This window comes from Aythya fuligula, chromosome Z (genome assembly GCF_009819795.1).
Source record: "Aythya fuligula isolate bAytFul2 chromosome Z, bAytFul2.pri, whole genome shotgun sequence".
Classification (NCBI taxonomy): Eukaryota; Metazoa; Chordata; class Aves; order Anseriformes; family Anatidae; genus Aythya; species Aythya fuligula.
Window position 1 is genome coordinate 34086819 of NC_045593.1, and position 16075 is coordinate 34102893.

The window sequence follows — 16075 nt, forward strand, 5'->3', positions numbered from 1 at the left end:
ATTATGAACTTAGTAGTGATATAATTGTGTATCAATACTACTACTAATAATAGTCAATAGAAACATGACTCAGCAATCCTTGCAGTGATGTACATACGAATTAATTGTGAGGTTTCCATTAGTCAATTAAGCTATTAACTTCTCGGTGGTGTGTTGCTTAACCAATAACTATCATCAATCACTTGCATCTCAAGTCTCCATTGAAAGGGGGAGACTGAAATTCAGCTAGTTCTGAACAGTGAGACCGCCTCATTCATTCTTCTGCTCTAGCAAATATGAGGTGAGTTTTCTCGCTGCTTTAAAGGAAATGGCTCCCACTTCTAGACATCCATGATACAAGCACTTGCTACACACCTTTGGGACGCAAGAGGAAATCCCTCCACCCTTCCAACTCTACTACTGGCCAGTGGGAAAGCAAGAGTTAGGTCTTCAGTTTGGAGCCTTACTGCTTTATTTAGATGGATCTGTAATCTGGAAGTACTAGAAACTGAAGTTCAGGAAACAGTTGAGTGTATACAAAAAGAGATAATTTGTTTACAGGCTAGGTCTATATTTTTATCTCATAGCTCTAGTGAAGCTAGACAAACAAGGAGAACCTTACTTTTGACCGCTTCTGGTTCGGGTGAGCTGGAAGGGGGGACAGTTGCTGGTGGTTGGATATTCCTCCTCTCTGCTGGGGTAGTGCTGACTGATGCTGTAGTCAGGCTACCTGCCTCTGCTGAGTTGATTGTAAGCCTCACCATGGTTTTGGACGTCTTCAGAAGACTGATAAACTGAAAGATTAAGAGAAAATCTGATGAAGAATATATATAAATATATGTATATATTTGTGTATATGTATGTGCATATGTATGTATATGTATGTGTATATACACATACATATACATATATATATGCATGCATATACAGAATATATACACGTATATACAGAATATAGCTGGAGTATCACTTATAAAACAAAAATACAGAAAAATAACGGTTCTACAAACTGGAGCTAGAAGTCACCATCCTGCAGGTTTTCTTCACAATGAAAAAGGCCAAACATTTATGCTTTGATAATAAACAGTGTCAGAGTTAACTGTGGGACAGATCTGGCTGAAGTTATTCAATTAGCTTCCCTGAAACTCTGTCAAGTTGTTATTTAGAAAGGGAAATAGCGTTCTCCAAAGGGTTGAAGTATCAGGCTTGGAATATAACACATTGATTGTTACAGACCCTCCCCATGTATAAGCACAGTAAATGACCTAATTTACCACTGATGCAATTTAACATGCATAATACAGACATTTAAATTTTACTGTTTCTCATTTTAAAGTGTTACATTGTGGTGGTTTTACCGTGCTGGGCAGCTAAACCCCACAACCGCTCTCTCACTCCCCCTCCTTTAGATAAGGAGGGGGAGAAGTAAAGCAAAGAACAACTCACGGGTTGAGATAAGGATAATTTAATTAAAGGGAAATAATTATAATAATTAAATAAAGACTACCATGAACTAAACAATTTAACTAAGGGGAAAATAAAAGGGAAAGGGGAAAAAGGGAGGAAAACAAACAAACAAAATAAATGAAAGCTATATGGAAGTGCAGAGGAAAGAAATTACTCTCTACTTCCCACAAATGAGCGATGATTGACCACGTCCTTGAAGCAAGGCCTCAACGCACGCAGCCGGTGTTCGAGAGGAGGACCGACGTCTTCCCAACGAGAGCCCACCCCTCCCCTCTTCTTCCTGTTTCCACCTTTTATTGCTGAGTGTGACACCACATGGTATGGAATATCCCTTTGATTGGTTTAGGTCAGCTGCCCTAGTGATGTTTCTCTCCTCACTTTTTTTGCCCACCCCCTAGGAGGGTTAGAGAAAGGCCCAACGCTGTGCCACTGCTGCTCAGCAGTAGACACAACACTGGTGTGATAACACTGCTGTTCCAGCTACAAGTACAGAGTACGGCACTGTATGGGCTGCTGCCGGGAAAGTTAACATTCCAGCCAGACCCAGTACATACATATGAAAATACATTATTCAGAAATAGTTCATGCCTTTTATCCCACATCTAAGTGCCTCTGATTCATCAGATCTGAACCACAGGGAAAAAACAGCCACATGCAGAGAAATGCACAGAAAGACTATTTATGTAGTGCATTAATACAAAATAGCAACTGAGCTCTAAATGCAGGATTTATCTTATTCTACAGTAGTTTCCTTATCCAGACAAAGCCTCTAGATATTTGGTTCATTAGACAGCTTTGAAAACGAAATCAGAGTACAGTCACAAAAACCTTAGTGGTTCTAGACATATTCATCTCCTATATTTAGTGGTGTGATTTCTATGCTATTCTTTACACTTCAGAAGCACCTTTTCTACTGGATAGCCCACAACAATTTCATCATCCACTGCCAGGATCTGGTCCCCAACTTTGATTCTTCCATCCTGGAAACAAAATAGAAAAAAAAAACAAACTATGAGTACTACAGATGCTACTCCAAAAAACATTTTTCATTCCCTATATGGATTTAAAATGTTCTCACACCTTTGCTGCTGCACCATGATCTGTTAAGCTCTTAATAACTACTCCATTAATTGTGTCTTCTTCACTAATGGCAATTCCCAAACCTCCTTGATCCTGGGATAAATAGAAATATGCAAATGGTTAGGTACTGCATTTACCAAAACGCTAGAATACATTCAGAAATAACTAGTGAAGCTTGCAGACATAACAAAAGTTTTCACAATGCATCAATGTTTTCCTTTTAAACTAATTATTTCTGAAATAGCAGATTTTTCCAACCTACAAATAGTGCATTGACTACCAAGATAGTTAGCAAGACAAATCTGAAGCAAATCTAAATTCAAACTTATTCTTCTTGAAACTTTGTAGGTCAACTGTGATTCAGTTGTTAAATTCATAAACAGACATAAGAATTACAGTAAATCACAGAATGGCTAAGGTTGGAAGGGACCTCTAGAGGTCATCTGGTCCAAACCTCTGTGCTTAAGTAGGGACACCTAAAGCAGGTTGCCACAACCACGTCCAAGCAGCTTTTGAAGATCTTCAAGAAAGGAGACTCTACAACCTTGCTGGGAAACCTGTACCAGTGCTCCATCACCAGTACAGTAGAGAATTGTATCCTGACATTTAGACTGAATCTCTTGTGTTCCAGTTTGTGCCCAGTGCCTCTACTCTTGGCACTGTGCACCACTGAAAATACCATCGGTCTGTCCTCTTTGCACTCTCACTTCAGGCATTAGTACAAATCAGTAAGATCCTCCCTTCAAGCCTTCTCTTCTGCAGGCTGGACAGTCCTAACTCTTTTAGCCTCTCCTCATAGGAGATGTGCTCCAGTCCTTTGATAATCTTGGTGGCCCTCTGTTGGACTCCTTCCAGTATGTCCAGGTCTCTTGCACTGGGGGACCAAGAACTGGACACAGTGCTGCTGGTACAGCCTCACCAATGCTGAATAGAGGTGAAGAATCACCCATCTTGACATGCTAGTGGTATTTCGTCTAATACAGCCAAGAATATGGTTAGTTTTCCTAGCAGGAACTCAGAACATTTGGAAACTATAGACTAAGGTAAATAAAACTTCATGATATAGCTTAAATTCTCTATTTGAAACCACAGAAGAAATACGTACAGCAATGGAAAATACAGAGGATGGAAAAATGCATGCTCATCCCTTGAAATTAGCAAATGTTTGGGACAGAGTGAAATTTCCCCAGTGTTTTTAGCTAGAATTAAATCATCTGGATACCATCATTTCTAAGATACTGTGCTGGTTGACAAGGGAAGGCTAGGTGCCTTCCAAGGAGACAAACTTGTGAACCTTTGTGAAGTCTAGTCTCATGTCCACTGAATGCGACTCTTCTTCCCCATGCCAATAAGCAAGAGCTTATTTTTTCTACCCTCATGTGGCAGCTTCACAGTTATGTAACACTTGGCCGTTTTTTCTCAGCTGCACAGTTTCAGAAAAATATATATATTATTTTCAGGGGATTTGCTGCTTATACTCTAATGCTAATTAATTTACTTGGAACAATGCAGGCAATGTTTTACCTTAGGCAGCAAACAAACAAACTCTCTGTTCAACTATAGCAACTAGTTACTGAAAATTTTGTCATTAGGTCAAGAGATGACTTATTTCAGAGATACAGATCACGTAGAGAATTTATGTGAAGTTTAAAAGGCAGTCATTACATCAGCAAAGTTTTTGGTTCACTCACAAAAACAAAGAACAAAAGACCCCTAGAAATCTCTATTTTTATTTCTAGTAAGCAAGGGACAAAGTTTGTTTCCCATTAAGTGGGACTCCGTTACAAAAAAATCAAGCTGGTGAACACAAATGTGGCTGGTGTAAATTTAATTTTCAGCACATACCTTAGGGAGTTCCACATACTGAATATTTTTATACGAACTGAAGTCAGAACTAACACTGGAGTTTCCAGCACTGGGATCAATCTGATAATGAAAACACAACTGTGAGCAGCTATTTTCAGCATTTTTCATCAAAATGAACTAGCATGCATACATTTAAAGCGGGACTGGTCATTTTATGGATCCATTTAAACTGCTATAACCCTATTCATGGCAATATTAGATTTACTTCTCAGATAGGTGAACATAAAGTAAAAAAGAAATAGGAACAGTAAGTCACAGAATCACAGAATTTCTAGGTTGGAAGAGACCTCAAGATCACCTAGTCCAGTCTCTGACCTAACGCTAACAGTCCCCACTAAACCATATCCCTAAGCTCTACATCTAAACGTCTTTTAAAGACTTCAGGGAAGTGGTGGAGTCACCATCCCTGGGGCAGCCTGTTCCAATGTCTAACAACCCTTTCGGTAAAGAAGTTCTTCCTAACATCCAATCTAAAACTCCCCTGGCGCAACAAGGGAGTTTTCTTTAGTAAAAAAAAAATCCTTATAGTTTAGTTTCAGTCTAACACTGTCACATAGCTAAAAACGTCATTCTCTGGGTTGTACAGTATTGACTTAGCACATTGTCTATTTCCTTTTTGTGACTGATGGAGCAACAAAGCAGTGCCATGTAAAATTCTAACCAAAACAAATAAATACATACATTCAGCAAATGTAGCAGCTGCACTAAAATCTCTTTGTTTTTCCATTGGATTTCTTCTTTTTTTGTAGTATTTGCTAAGTAGACAGAGTACCCCTGTATCTAGAACAGTGTCAGTATCTCAGTCAAACGAAGAAACAAATATTTACTTTACCTCTTGGTTTTGAAGAGTCCCTGAAGTACAAGCCTCTATTGACTTTGTAGGGCAAACGGCCATCTGATTTACTGCATCTTTATTTCTAAAATAGATTCAGGTACAGCATACGGTAAAGCAATGCCATGTTTCTTAGACATGTTCAAGTCTAGCTCTTTTTTCTGCTTTATTTGTGGCAGTACCAACACAAATATGAAAACAGAAAACTCAAAACGTATTAAAAATCTACAAAGAACTGGGTACAAAAGCATACCTATCTCACCAAAATTAAAAAACAGAAACAATCCCTGTGCAAGAACTTGAGCATATTAAACATGTTTTTTTAATAAAACTTTTAAAGACAACTTACCTGATAAAGATTATTTTTACTTTAGATGGTGCACATTTGATTATTGATGAAGCATTCTGGTGAGTCCTTCCATAGAGCATTTGCCCATTTATCTATGTAAAAGAAAGTAGAAATTATTTCTGCAAATATTCCAGTTCCCTTAATCTTTTGATCAGGCTTAAAAAATCCACTATCCCACATCAGTGGCTAAAACAGGAAATGTATTAAAATTAAGGAATATGGTGTGTCCAGCTTTTACTTACTTTCTTTAGTAAAAAAAATCCTTATAGTTTAGTTTCAGTCTAACACTGTCACATAGCTAAAAATGTCATTCTCTGGGTTGTACAGTATTGACTTAGCACATCGTCTATTTCCTTTTTGTGCCTGATGGAGCAACAAAGCAGGGCCATGTAAAATTCTAACCAAAACAAATAAATACATACATTCAGCAATAAGATTACTACTCTTTATTAAATCACAACTGTGAGCAATGCACTTTATGCAAAGGAGTCTGAATGTTGCTGCATTTACAATCTGAAGATTTGACCTTAGAATCATTGTCTTCATTTAGCTGAGCAGACTCACTGAAAGCCCCTGAAACTCACATGATTCAGATATGGCTGGAGATATCAGTGTGAACTTGCAGAATATGCAAAGCCATAACTGGCTTACATTTTATTATGTTTGTTCCTGCAAATGGAAAGCCACAGTGGATAAGTCCATTTTAAGAATGGGGAAATTATTTGAAAAGGACTGCTTGGACCCACACAAAGGGTAAATAGTACAACATACACCAAGGTAGTACAAACAGAAGCAGAGACGCAGCAAACAGGAAGCAACAGAAGCAAGACACTGAACTGAGTGTTGAGTTTAACAGCAAACCCTCAGCTCCCATGAAAGCTGTACCTACTAGGCACTGTCACAAGATTACTGAGCCCTACCATTTACACTTGAAATGACAATCCAGACACAGTAGTGCTTCCAGTGTTTACCCTGCACTTATGAAGAAACATAGTCAATCTGTCAGCTGGGGGATGAGACATGATCCACCACAGCTGATGAGCAGCAACTCTGGAACCTGAGGAGCAAGCTTAGATGCCCCTTTCAGAAGATCCTAAGAGGATCTCTTAGCATTAGGTTTCAGGTTCACAGTAAGTTTATATGAGAACTGGCTCAGATAGATGTGTTTCAATGTGTTCTAAGGATATTCAGCATCTGCAATAGTAAGGTTTTTGAACTTTAAAGCTTTAACTGAATCAAGAGAACCACCTAGCATATAACATTGGACTCTGCAGATAGCAGGCATGAGGCTAGGTACCTCAAAAAACAGTAACGCAAAACCGCTGACAGGCTGTAGGAGTTCAGTATCACCCTCATGCTTTATTCAGTCCCACCATTCCTTTTCAACTACAGTGCATTATTAGACCTCAACATACAGTTCTGAGGTTACAGAAAAGCAGTTCTGTGATGGCAATGTTAATTACCATAACTACTGCTGCTGGACTAGTGAATGCTGTAACAGAATACATCTGCAAGAACATCAGTTGAACTGTAGCAATATAAAAATAAACATTATGCTCTTAAACATATTGAGAATGTTAGTTGCATAGTCAGTGGTTGTGTTCCTTCGAAAAGCCACTAGAGAACAGCTCAAATTTGTCATGAGATGACAGTCCTTGATACAAATGGATCTGCTCCTATTTCCCCTATTTAATTTCCATTTCATATGTAACACAACGTTAACAGCATTCTTATATTACCACACTTCCACTAGACAAAGAAGTAATTAGAAAGTCTGAAGCACTCCACAGATGGATGGAGTACAGGACTTCAGTGTTTTCATGGTCCACAATGCATTGCTCTTCCATACATCTCCATGACACAGAAACTGCTGGATCTCATCATTTTTATCCACTTCAAACACGCAAGCACATGCACTTTTACTTCATACTACTGTAACCAGGAAGAAGAAAAAACATCCCAGCTGCAACTATTTCCCATACACCAGCATATATATTTGGTAGCCAGTGTTGTCAATGTGGGTACCTTGGGAATTTCAAGATCTACTGAAAAACACCTATTTTGCAGCAAGAATCTTATTTTTGTATATATTTTAAGTCAGTATGTTTTGTTGTCAGTATAAATTGCAAGAACTCACCTCTAGCAACTCATCTGCAATCTGTAACCTGCCATCTTTGCCAGCTGCTCCATTTGGATCAATTCCCACTATAAAGACACTCATCCTGGATCGGTCTTTGTTACCAGCAAGACTAAGTCCCAGACCTGTCCTTCCTTTTTCCAGCTCAATCATGTGTAGCTCCCCTGGTAGATTTCCATAGCGCTGCATGATCTTTTCTAAATGTAAAGGTGTGGGCAGCAGAGGTTGGATTTATATTAGAAAGTCTCACAAACCACCCAGACAGTCATGAGCAATGTCCAACAGTATCTGATAGCACAATTCCAAACTAGATGAGAAATTTTTAACTATACACCACACTTTCATTTCAGCTAAGTCTTAGGTGATTTCTAGTTCTATGTTTTCTTTCCAACTTTGGAAAACAATAAATCTTTTCTTAAAAAAAAAAAAAAAAAAAAAAAAGACTTTTAATGTATAAAAGCAATAATTTTAACTCTCTTTACTCCAAAAACACTTCAAGGAACAGGAATTATGAGATTATATATCACTGCCATCAGTTCCCTAGATTACACTGAAATTCTGCAAATAGTCCTGAATGAGAAATAGTCTAGACAATGGAGGAACACAGAGATCGAAATGCAATTTAGAAGAACAAATTACTTTTGTATTTTACTTTGTTCCTCTAATCAACCACAACTGAAAGCTGACAACAAAGCTTAACACCCAAACCACAAAACACACAAGAACAAAGTAGTTCAAACTGGACATCCTGTGTCTTCTGCTACAATGTTATTTCAACAATGAATATTTGAAAAAATGATCATCAAGGATAAACTTACTCCAGCTGTAACCGAACTCATCCTCTTTTTCCATATCTTCTTGGACTTTGCTGGAAGATGACTGTGTAACATCACCGCTCATTCCTGAAAATGCTGGAGGAGGGGGCAGAGGCAAGTTACAAAATGAAGTCTTTTCTGGCTCTGAATCTGACTGACTGAATGCCTGTGGAGAATAAGAAAAATACAGTGGCTAAGCAAATGCAGACTCTGCGTAAGGCAACCTAGTATACAAAAATGTCAAAATGTCAATGACTATAGCTTTGAAGTTTAAATACCAAGCAGCTGGAATTCTAAATGAGTAACACGGCACAGAAAAGCTGCAAGAGATCAAAGATGGAAACAAACGCTATGCGAGGTAAGAGAGAACTTCACTCCAAAATGTGTTGAGAAGCATACAGAACCGACAAGAAAAGCCCAATTCAGTAAAGTTTTATGTGCCACTTCACATGTCAGAAAAAAGTCTCTTGTGAAGACTCAACTTATTTTTTACAATATGCTGTATTTGTAAAAGAATTCTATTGTATTTTATTTTTAAAAGCTGCCACGTGTATTTTTTCTTCTGATATGCTTGGGAAGCCAAATAGGAGAAAAGGGAGCTGAAACAGAGAACTTAGTGTTTTCAATGGAAAGGACGATTTAAAAACAAAATTAAACAGATAACTGAAAAAAATCCACAGTAACTGGACTTTCTCAGTTCTATTTACTGATTTCCTGTAAGTTACATGACGGAGATCACATAAAGTAAGATAGAAATTAAACCACAAAGAAGAAAGATACTTTTGGCCTTGATGTATGTCATAGATTCATGTTCACAAAAAATTAAAAGTATAAACTACTGCAACATAATGTTCAAATGCCATAATCTAATCTAGCAATCCTCCATTCCTACCAAATGAATACGGGAACATGGACTCTGGTCACGGATTTGGCTAGGCGTTTTAATTCATACCATTTCACCTGCTCAGGCAAACACACAGGCAAGGAATTCATGCCTGAATATCATCATTCTGAAGCTTATCTACGCCCTAAAGATTTTGTTATTTAGCAAATTGTTTGGTGATAAACAAGAATTTTTTTCAAGAACTAAGGCATTCCAAGTGTTGCACTAGCTTCATAGCCCTGTTCTTATCATTTCAGTTTTCACCTGAAATATTAAATCACCTCTCCTACAAAAAATTTGAATACAACGTCTCAGATGTTGTCTCTGGGAGCCAAAAACACTGAGATGCTTTCCTTATCAGATGCAACAGCACACAGAATAACAGTATACACCTTGGAAGACTTCAATCCTCTTTCAACTGAAGATGTTGAAAAAAACTACAAAGTTAACAACTTTGTGGCACTGAGATTTAAGGAAGTTCCAATTTCACAGGAAAAATTAGTTCTTTTCATTCTCTTTTTACTACAAAGATCTAACAAAAATGAAAATGCCATATTTTGGTTCCCTCATGCTGCTTCTGCTTGAAAAAAAAATATTCTCCTTTCATTCATAAAGTTTGCTCGGAGCTTGATGAAGAAGTCTTTAAATGTCAAATGCCTGGAAAGTATTAATATGGCACACAAGCCAATGATTTACATTAAAAGTTCTGATAAATGCCATGTGGGTTTTTTTTGTATCATTGTATCAGCTACGCCGGTCTGTGCTTGAAATCTAAGGCAATGCATATGTTATGTCACTGAACAACTTACAGTTCATGCAAATTATACTCTAAAACAAAAACCTCAATTGAAGCAACAAAATTACAGCAAAGAAATTTTATCCATCAGAATCTGAGAAGGGTGGAAACACCAGTTAATAGCAGAGCAGTTATTTTTTCATAATAAAAAGTTCATGTATTCAACATGGAGAAAACTTGGTGGCAGACCTCTGCATTGAGCATGGATAAAAGGGAAAGTAGTTCTAGAAGCACTATGATTTTTCAGAGTGCTTTCTAGAGGTTTAACTAGAAAGCTACATACAGAAAAAACGAGGAAACAGTGTGTGAGCAGACCAGATTGCTAGATCTTACTGTAGTCTCTGTGTTTGAAATAAAAATCAGCATATAAATTTACTAATGTTCTCGGTAAATGACAGTGCTTCCAAGAACTTTGCAGAAATAAAGAAATGACAAAATATGACAAAACCAAACCAACTAACCAACCAACCAACCAACAAACAAAACAAAACAAAAAACCCACTGCTGTCAAGGTCTTCTGGAAGAAGATATATGTGTGGACATATGGCTGTATCCTGATGAGTACTTAGGAACTGCAGCTGCAGCCACTGTGATCTGACTGACAGAAAAAGTACTTGTTTCTGTATCTATATGAATGTATACATACATCTGAGTATGTCTGATTTTTAGGAAAATGCTGAAATGAAAGTAAAAGCAAAGCTCCCTTGTGAAGAGGGTGAGGAGGGTGTTCCTATGCAATTCAGACGCTGGGGACCAGGTTCTGCCTTCAGGACTCAGCCTGTCACATGTGCATGTCTATCAACAGGAGCTGGCCCCTCAGTTTATGCACACATAAGACTTTTGCTCCCTGAATCAGGCCATACACACACAAAAAAACAAACCTAAAATGCTTTAACTCATGAAATACTTGCAGTATGCCATGGCACAGTATTTCATATTACGTTATTTAAGACACAAAGCATCATACAGTGCATGAACCCATTTTGCTATCAGGGTCAGTGATCACAGCCAAGCAAATATTAAAAGTGGCAGCAAACTTGGAGCAAGTATCACACTATCACTTTCAACATAGGAGGCACAGATAAAGAAGAAGCAGTACTTCAGGAGGTATCACAGGCCATGTACAAACACACAGAACACATACAGTATGACCCGCTCACTAGAATCAAAACAAACCTTGAATGGTGTGGGAGCAAAAGGGTTAGTTGGGGAACAACGGAAGGTAACCCTAATTGGATTCGATATCTCCTACAGCAACAGAAAACAGCAATCCGTATGTTACAGTACCTTTGGCAATACGCAGCATTATTAATGACAACTCAATTTCATTTTATTAACTGCAGTAGATTTATTAAGTCCATTTAAAAATGGACAAAATTATGTGGGGGGTTAAGGACCCTGATGCAGCAAGGTTTCTTACTGTACATGAACCTTATTTCACTACTAAGGAAGCTAACAGACATGGCAAAGACCATTATCTCAATGTAGAAACTGCAAAATCTTTTTTTTTTTCCTCTAAAAATATGTGCAATTTTTTTGCAAATAATTTTGAAAATATAGAAAATACAAGCCATTGCTTATGTTATGTTACTACTCCCTTTCTTTGTAACTGTAACAAAGAGAGATTTCAAAAACATACATGCAATTATATACCAAATATTGTAAAAGTTCAGTGTACATTTGAGATATCTGACAGACTACAACATGGAAAAGAGAGAGGTTACAATCACTCCCAAAGTGTATAGCCGGAGAGAACTTCTATTAAATCAGAAATGCATGCACAAAAGAATTAAGCCTTTATTTATTATCGTTAGAGGTTAATTCTGTCCCCAATATAAGTAACATGCAGTAAGCACTAATCACAAAAAAACAGAATCTAACTTTTTTTTCAGATTTCCAAAGATGCAAGTATTATGTTGATGGTGCATTAAAAGAATTTTCAAGAAGCACATTTACAGCATCATAAAGCAAAAGCAGTCAATGTTTGTTGGTTTTTCACGGAGGGGGCAAAAAAAGTGATATCAAAACTGTAAAGTTTGAACCACATAAAAAGAAAACAAAGCAAATAGAAGCAAAACACCTCAAACTGATGAGAGATTTATACCCAGGTGGATAATTTAATAGATACCACATGGACTGATTTTGTAATTGATAATCCACTTCTTTGGCAGCTCTCATTAATTCAGCTTCAGCGTTTAGGATTAACAGAGCTGACATTTCGTAACTTCTTTAAAACTTTTTTTCTACGTGCACGCATGTGTGTCTTTGCCTTCTTAATTCACTACACCGAATTCCAATCCTTGTTAGCACAGTATTTTACCCAAATTTCTTACAGTAGAACTTAAAAACAGAGACACTAATAGCAAAGAAGCACACATATAATGTTTGGTGAGTTAAAACCAGACAATGAGTCATCATCCAACCTTGTTAGTGTTGAACTGAGAAGAATCAGCAAATGGGTTAGTGCTGCTGAAGACAGCTGGCCTACTGAAAAGATTGTTCTGCGGGAAAGGCAGGGAAGGGTTCTAAAAGGAAAACATAACAGAAACTGAGCAAAATTTTTTTAAATGAAAGCTCTGTGACTCATGAAACAAAATGTGTTAATTTACTAGTTTGTGCTAGCCAAGCACAAGATCTCCATTTCATATATTTTGGTGCAGTCAGTTAAAGATAGTATTTGCTCTGTACTTCTAGGGTGTACACCCAAATATATCAGCTACATTTAGCAGAAAGTAGATGAAAAGCATGGATCTATCTGTTCTAGCCCACAAAATGCTTAAGTGCATTATTCAGCATTATGATCAACATAAAATTTACTTACTGTGATATATGTACAATTTTGCACAAGTATCTCAGTGTATGGGACACTCCTACCAATTAGCTAACTAAAATAGAATTGTGCATTTCTAGATCAGAATGAATGCAATTCTTAGTCATAATGCAGTACAAATTTAGGTTTAGTTTTATTTTGAAAACCACAGATGAGTTCTCATCATCTGATTTATGTCTTGTGGTAACACGTTCAGTGTCCTTTTCAAAATAGAAGGTTGAATAATTTTAGACATCTCTAAACAGAGTTAATAATACAGCTCACTTTTGCAAAAATGTGTGATTTCTTGAATTTAATAAAATGAAATTCTTTGGTCTTCTCGTTAAACAATGTGAGGTAGTTCCTCTCATTATTTAATGCAAAAAGTTTTCATATTTAGATGAAATCAAAGGGTGTATTTTGGTCATTTATATTCCTTACGTAGTTTTTGTATTGTACTCTGTTTTCAGATCAGAAACTTTTTAATAAAGAGGGAACAACTCTGACATTACATAGTATGTTGGAAACATTGTCAAATATATACTTAAAAATAATTTCTACATTACTTGTATCTATGTAGCTATGGCCTAAATGTTTGATGTCTGTACGCTTCATGCTACTGGAAAATAAGAAGCATCCTAAATGGAAAGGAATGTGAAAGGCTTGCAGCATCAACTAGTACATTTACATCATGGTAATTTAGTCCAGATATATGTTGCAGTTTAAAAACTTTCTTAAACTGCTTTTTTCTTTTAAACATTCCTGGAAATGTAAAATGCATTCCTACAGATTTATTCTCAAATATTTTGCAAAGCAAAATGCAATGCAATTTAGTAAGACAACACATTTTGGTTCTACAGTGTCTTCAGAACTGAGGAGGTAGAGTTCTGTATTAACAAGATTTCTTCATTGACAAGCCACTCATTATCAACAGGCAGTTTCCCTACAGTACAAGATTTTCCGTTTACATACGTAATTCACATTTGATGTCACATTTTGTAAAGAGAAGGTTGGGAAATGTAATTTACCGTTGTAATGATCCTATTACACTAACAGTACATTAAGCCACTGCATAAAGTTATAAACTGTATTTTGATTAACTTTATGCACCTAAAATAAGCATCACAAACATTTTATATACAAGCAGTGAAGTCCTAGTAAAAGAGGAAACACGGGATCAGCCACAGTAATTCAAAATCTTGCCTTTTACCATCTGTATTGATAGCATAACACCTAAAATATAACTGCCAGTTCAAATTATAATCCATGCAACTGCATCACATTATTTTGGTCTGCTTACCAGGACAGAATATGGGGCACTTATTTTTGTCTGAACAGGTATGTTTTAAACAATGTGCATAAAGCATGTCTTCTTCTACAGTCTACAGCAAGCAAAACAAGTGCTAAAATAAACGGTACTTTTCCTTTCACTTCTTTTTGCAAAATAAAATAAAAAGTAACAGAATAATTTTACTTTTTTTTTTATTATTATTGTATAACTTGTGTTCAGCAATTTATTAATGTGTCCAGGATACGGAGGTATTGGGAAGCAACCTAGCATCTTGTAAAGCATAATGCTGTAACATAGATTGTCTGGGGCCATAACATGGTGACAGAGTAATTCTTACATGTACTCAGAGGTACACAGAATAGAGCAAGTATGAAACACAGATTTGATAGGTAACTGTTTACTAGGAAAATTATTGAACTAGTTTCTCACAACTTCTCTGCATTATTTGGGCTATTCTGGAATACACTTAGGAACTCTTTAACTACTACAGCAGCCCAAATGAAGTAAAAAAAAAATGGGGAAAGAAACGGACTCATTAGCCACATCACTTGAAAATGACTGCCATGCAGAACCATATTAAGTACAGCTATTGTGTGCAGGCAGTTAACTATTTGGGTGACTGCACATGCATGAAGACAGGAAATTCCCTTATAAGATCTTACTATGAAGTACAGATGCAAGTTTCAAATATTGAAGACAATAAATATAATGCCATTTACAAAGATCACAATGAAAAGCATGTGTACAGCAAGAGCATATGCAATGTTTCTGCTCACAAATAAACAGAAGTTTGTTAATAAACATTCAAAAATAATGCACAAACTTAATAATAGGAAAGAAAGAGAACAAAGAACTGCAATTAAAAGAGGAGCATTCTCTAAATACGAAAAGTTGTGATAAAGTAATGGTGTAACATCCATCCCAAACAGTGTTCTGAACATTCAGCAGAGGCAATATTGTTCACATCACAGCAAATGCAAAAGCATTACTTTAGTAACTTGAGTATCAATAACCAACATTCAACAGAGCTTTTTCATGCAACTTTACCTTTGATGACTGATGATAAAATGGGTTAGTAGTTTTCTGCCCACAGGGAGCAGAAGCTGATGAAGGGCTATAAAGAGACTCTGGCTAGGGAACAAGAGTTATGAGACAACTAGTAAATAAACATGCAGTGTACACAGACTACAATGAGGAAGTTTAGTTTCTAGTGAATGCAAGCAACTATATTAAAGCTCATCAGCTTTTGTCTGCAACGTCCATGCAGCTTAGTGACAGAAAACTTCCGCGTACTTCTAGGTCCTTTCATTAATGTCCAATGAACATTTTAACAGGTGTTGTATTTCTGCATGCGCTCCTCAGACATGCTGTCAATCTCTAAGAGTTGATTTTAATTAGACTCCTACTCTGCCCCCCAACAAATTATCATTCTTGAGTCTTTTCAAAATAGTTTGAGAACGGCGTGCTGGAGGGTAAATCCAAATCCAAATCGATTTCATTCTAAACGGAAATAATACTTAAATCAAATCTTTGTTCCTGAAATAGCTGAGATGGAACTTTCAGGCTTAAATATCCCATTCCCAAACACCACCACGTTGAACATTCCATTCATCTATTACTACACAATATGTCTCTTTTCATATTTTTTATGCTTACCCTTGGTCTGCTTATAATGCTCTGTACCATAAAGACTACAGGATTGCCTGCCTTCCGTATGGCTTCCACAGCTTGTTCATGGCTGGCATCTCTGAGATCAATTCCATCCACCTGT

At 36.8% G+C, this 16075-nt stretch overlaps 1 protein-coding gene across 16 annotated transcripts in view; it reads right to left on the reverse strand.

The window, feature by feature from the left end:
- The window catches only part of MPDZ (multiple PDZ domain crumbs cell polarity complex component), a 114599-nt gene that overhangs the window by 15194 nt on the left and 83330 nt on the right, over window positions 1-16075 (reverse strand). For 8 of the 16 annotated variants that reach the window (XM_032206236.1, XM_032206235.1, XM_032206237.1 and 5 more), the window contains 12 exons: window positions 15961-16071; window positions 15352-15435; window positions 12628-12729; window positions 11381-11452; window positions 8529-8691; window positions 7711-7907; window positions 5574-5665; window positions 5225-5309; window positions 4372-4452; window positions 2527-2619; window positions 2352-2426; window positions 602-773 (listed from right to left, as the gene is read on the reverse strand). In XM_032206236.1, the coding sequence (XP_032062127.1) occupies window positions 602-773; window positions 2352-2426; window positions 2527-2619; window positions 4372-4452; window positions 5225-5309; window positions 5574-5665; window positions 7711-7907; window positions 8529-8691; window positions 11381-11452; window positions 12628-12729; window positions 15352-15435; window positions 15961-16071 (1327 nt within the window). The remainder of the gene's footprint in view (window positions 1-601; window positions 774-2351; window positions 2427-2526; window positions 2620-4371; window positions 4453-5224; window positions 5310-5573; window positions 5666-7710; window positions 7908-8528; window positions 8692-11380; window positions 11453-12627; window positions 12730-15351; window positions 15436-15960; window positions 16072-16075) is intronic. The other 8 variants (XM_032206244.1, XM_032206245.1, XM_032206234.1 and 5 more) reach the window with 4 other exon arrangements.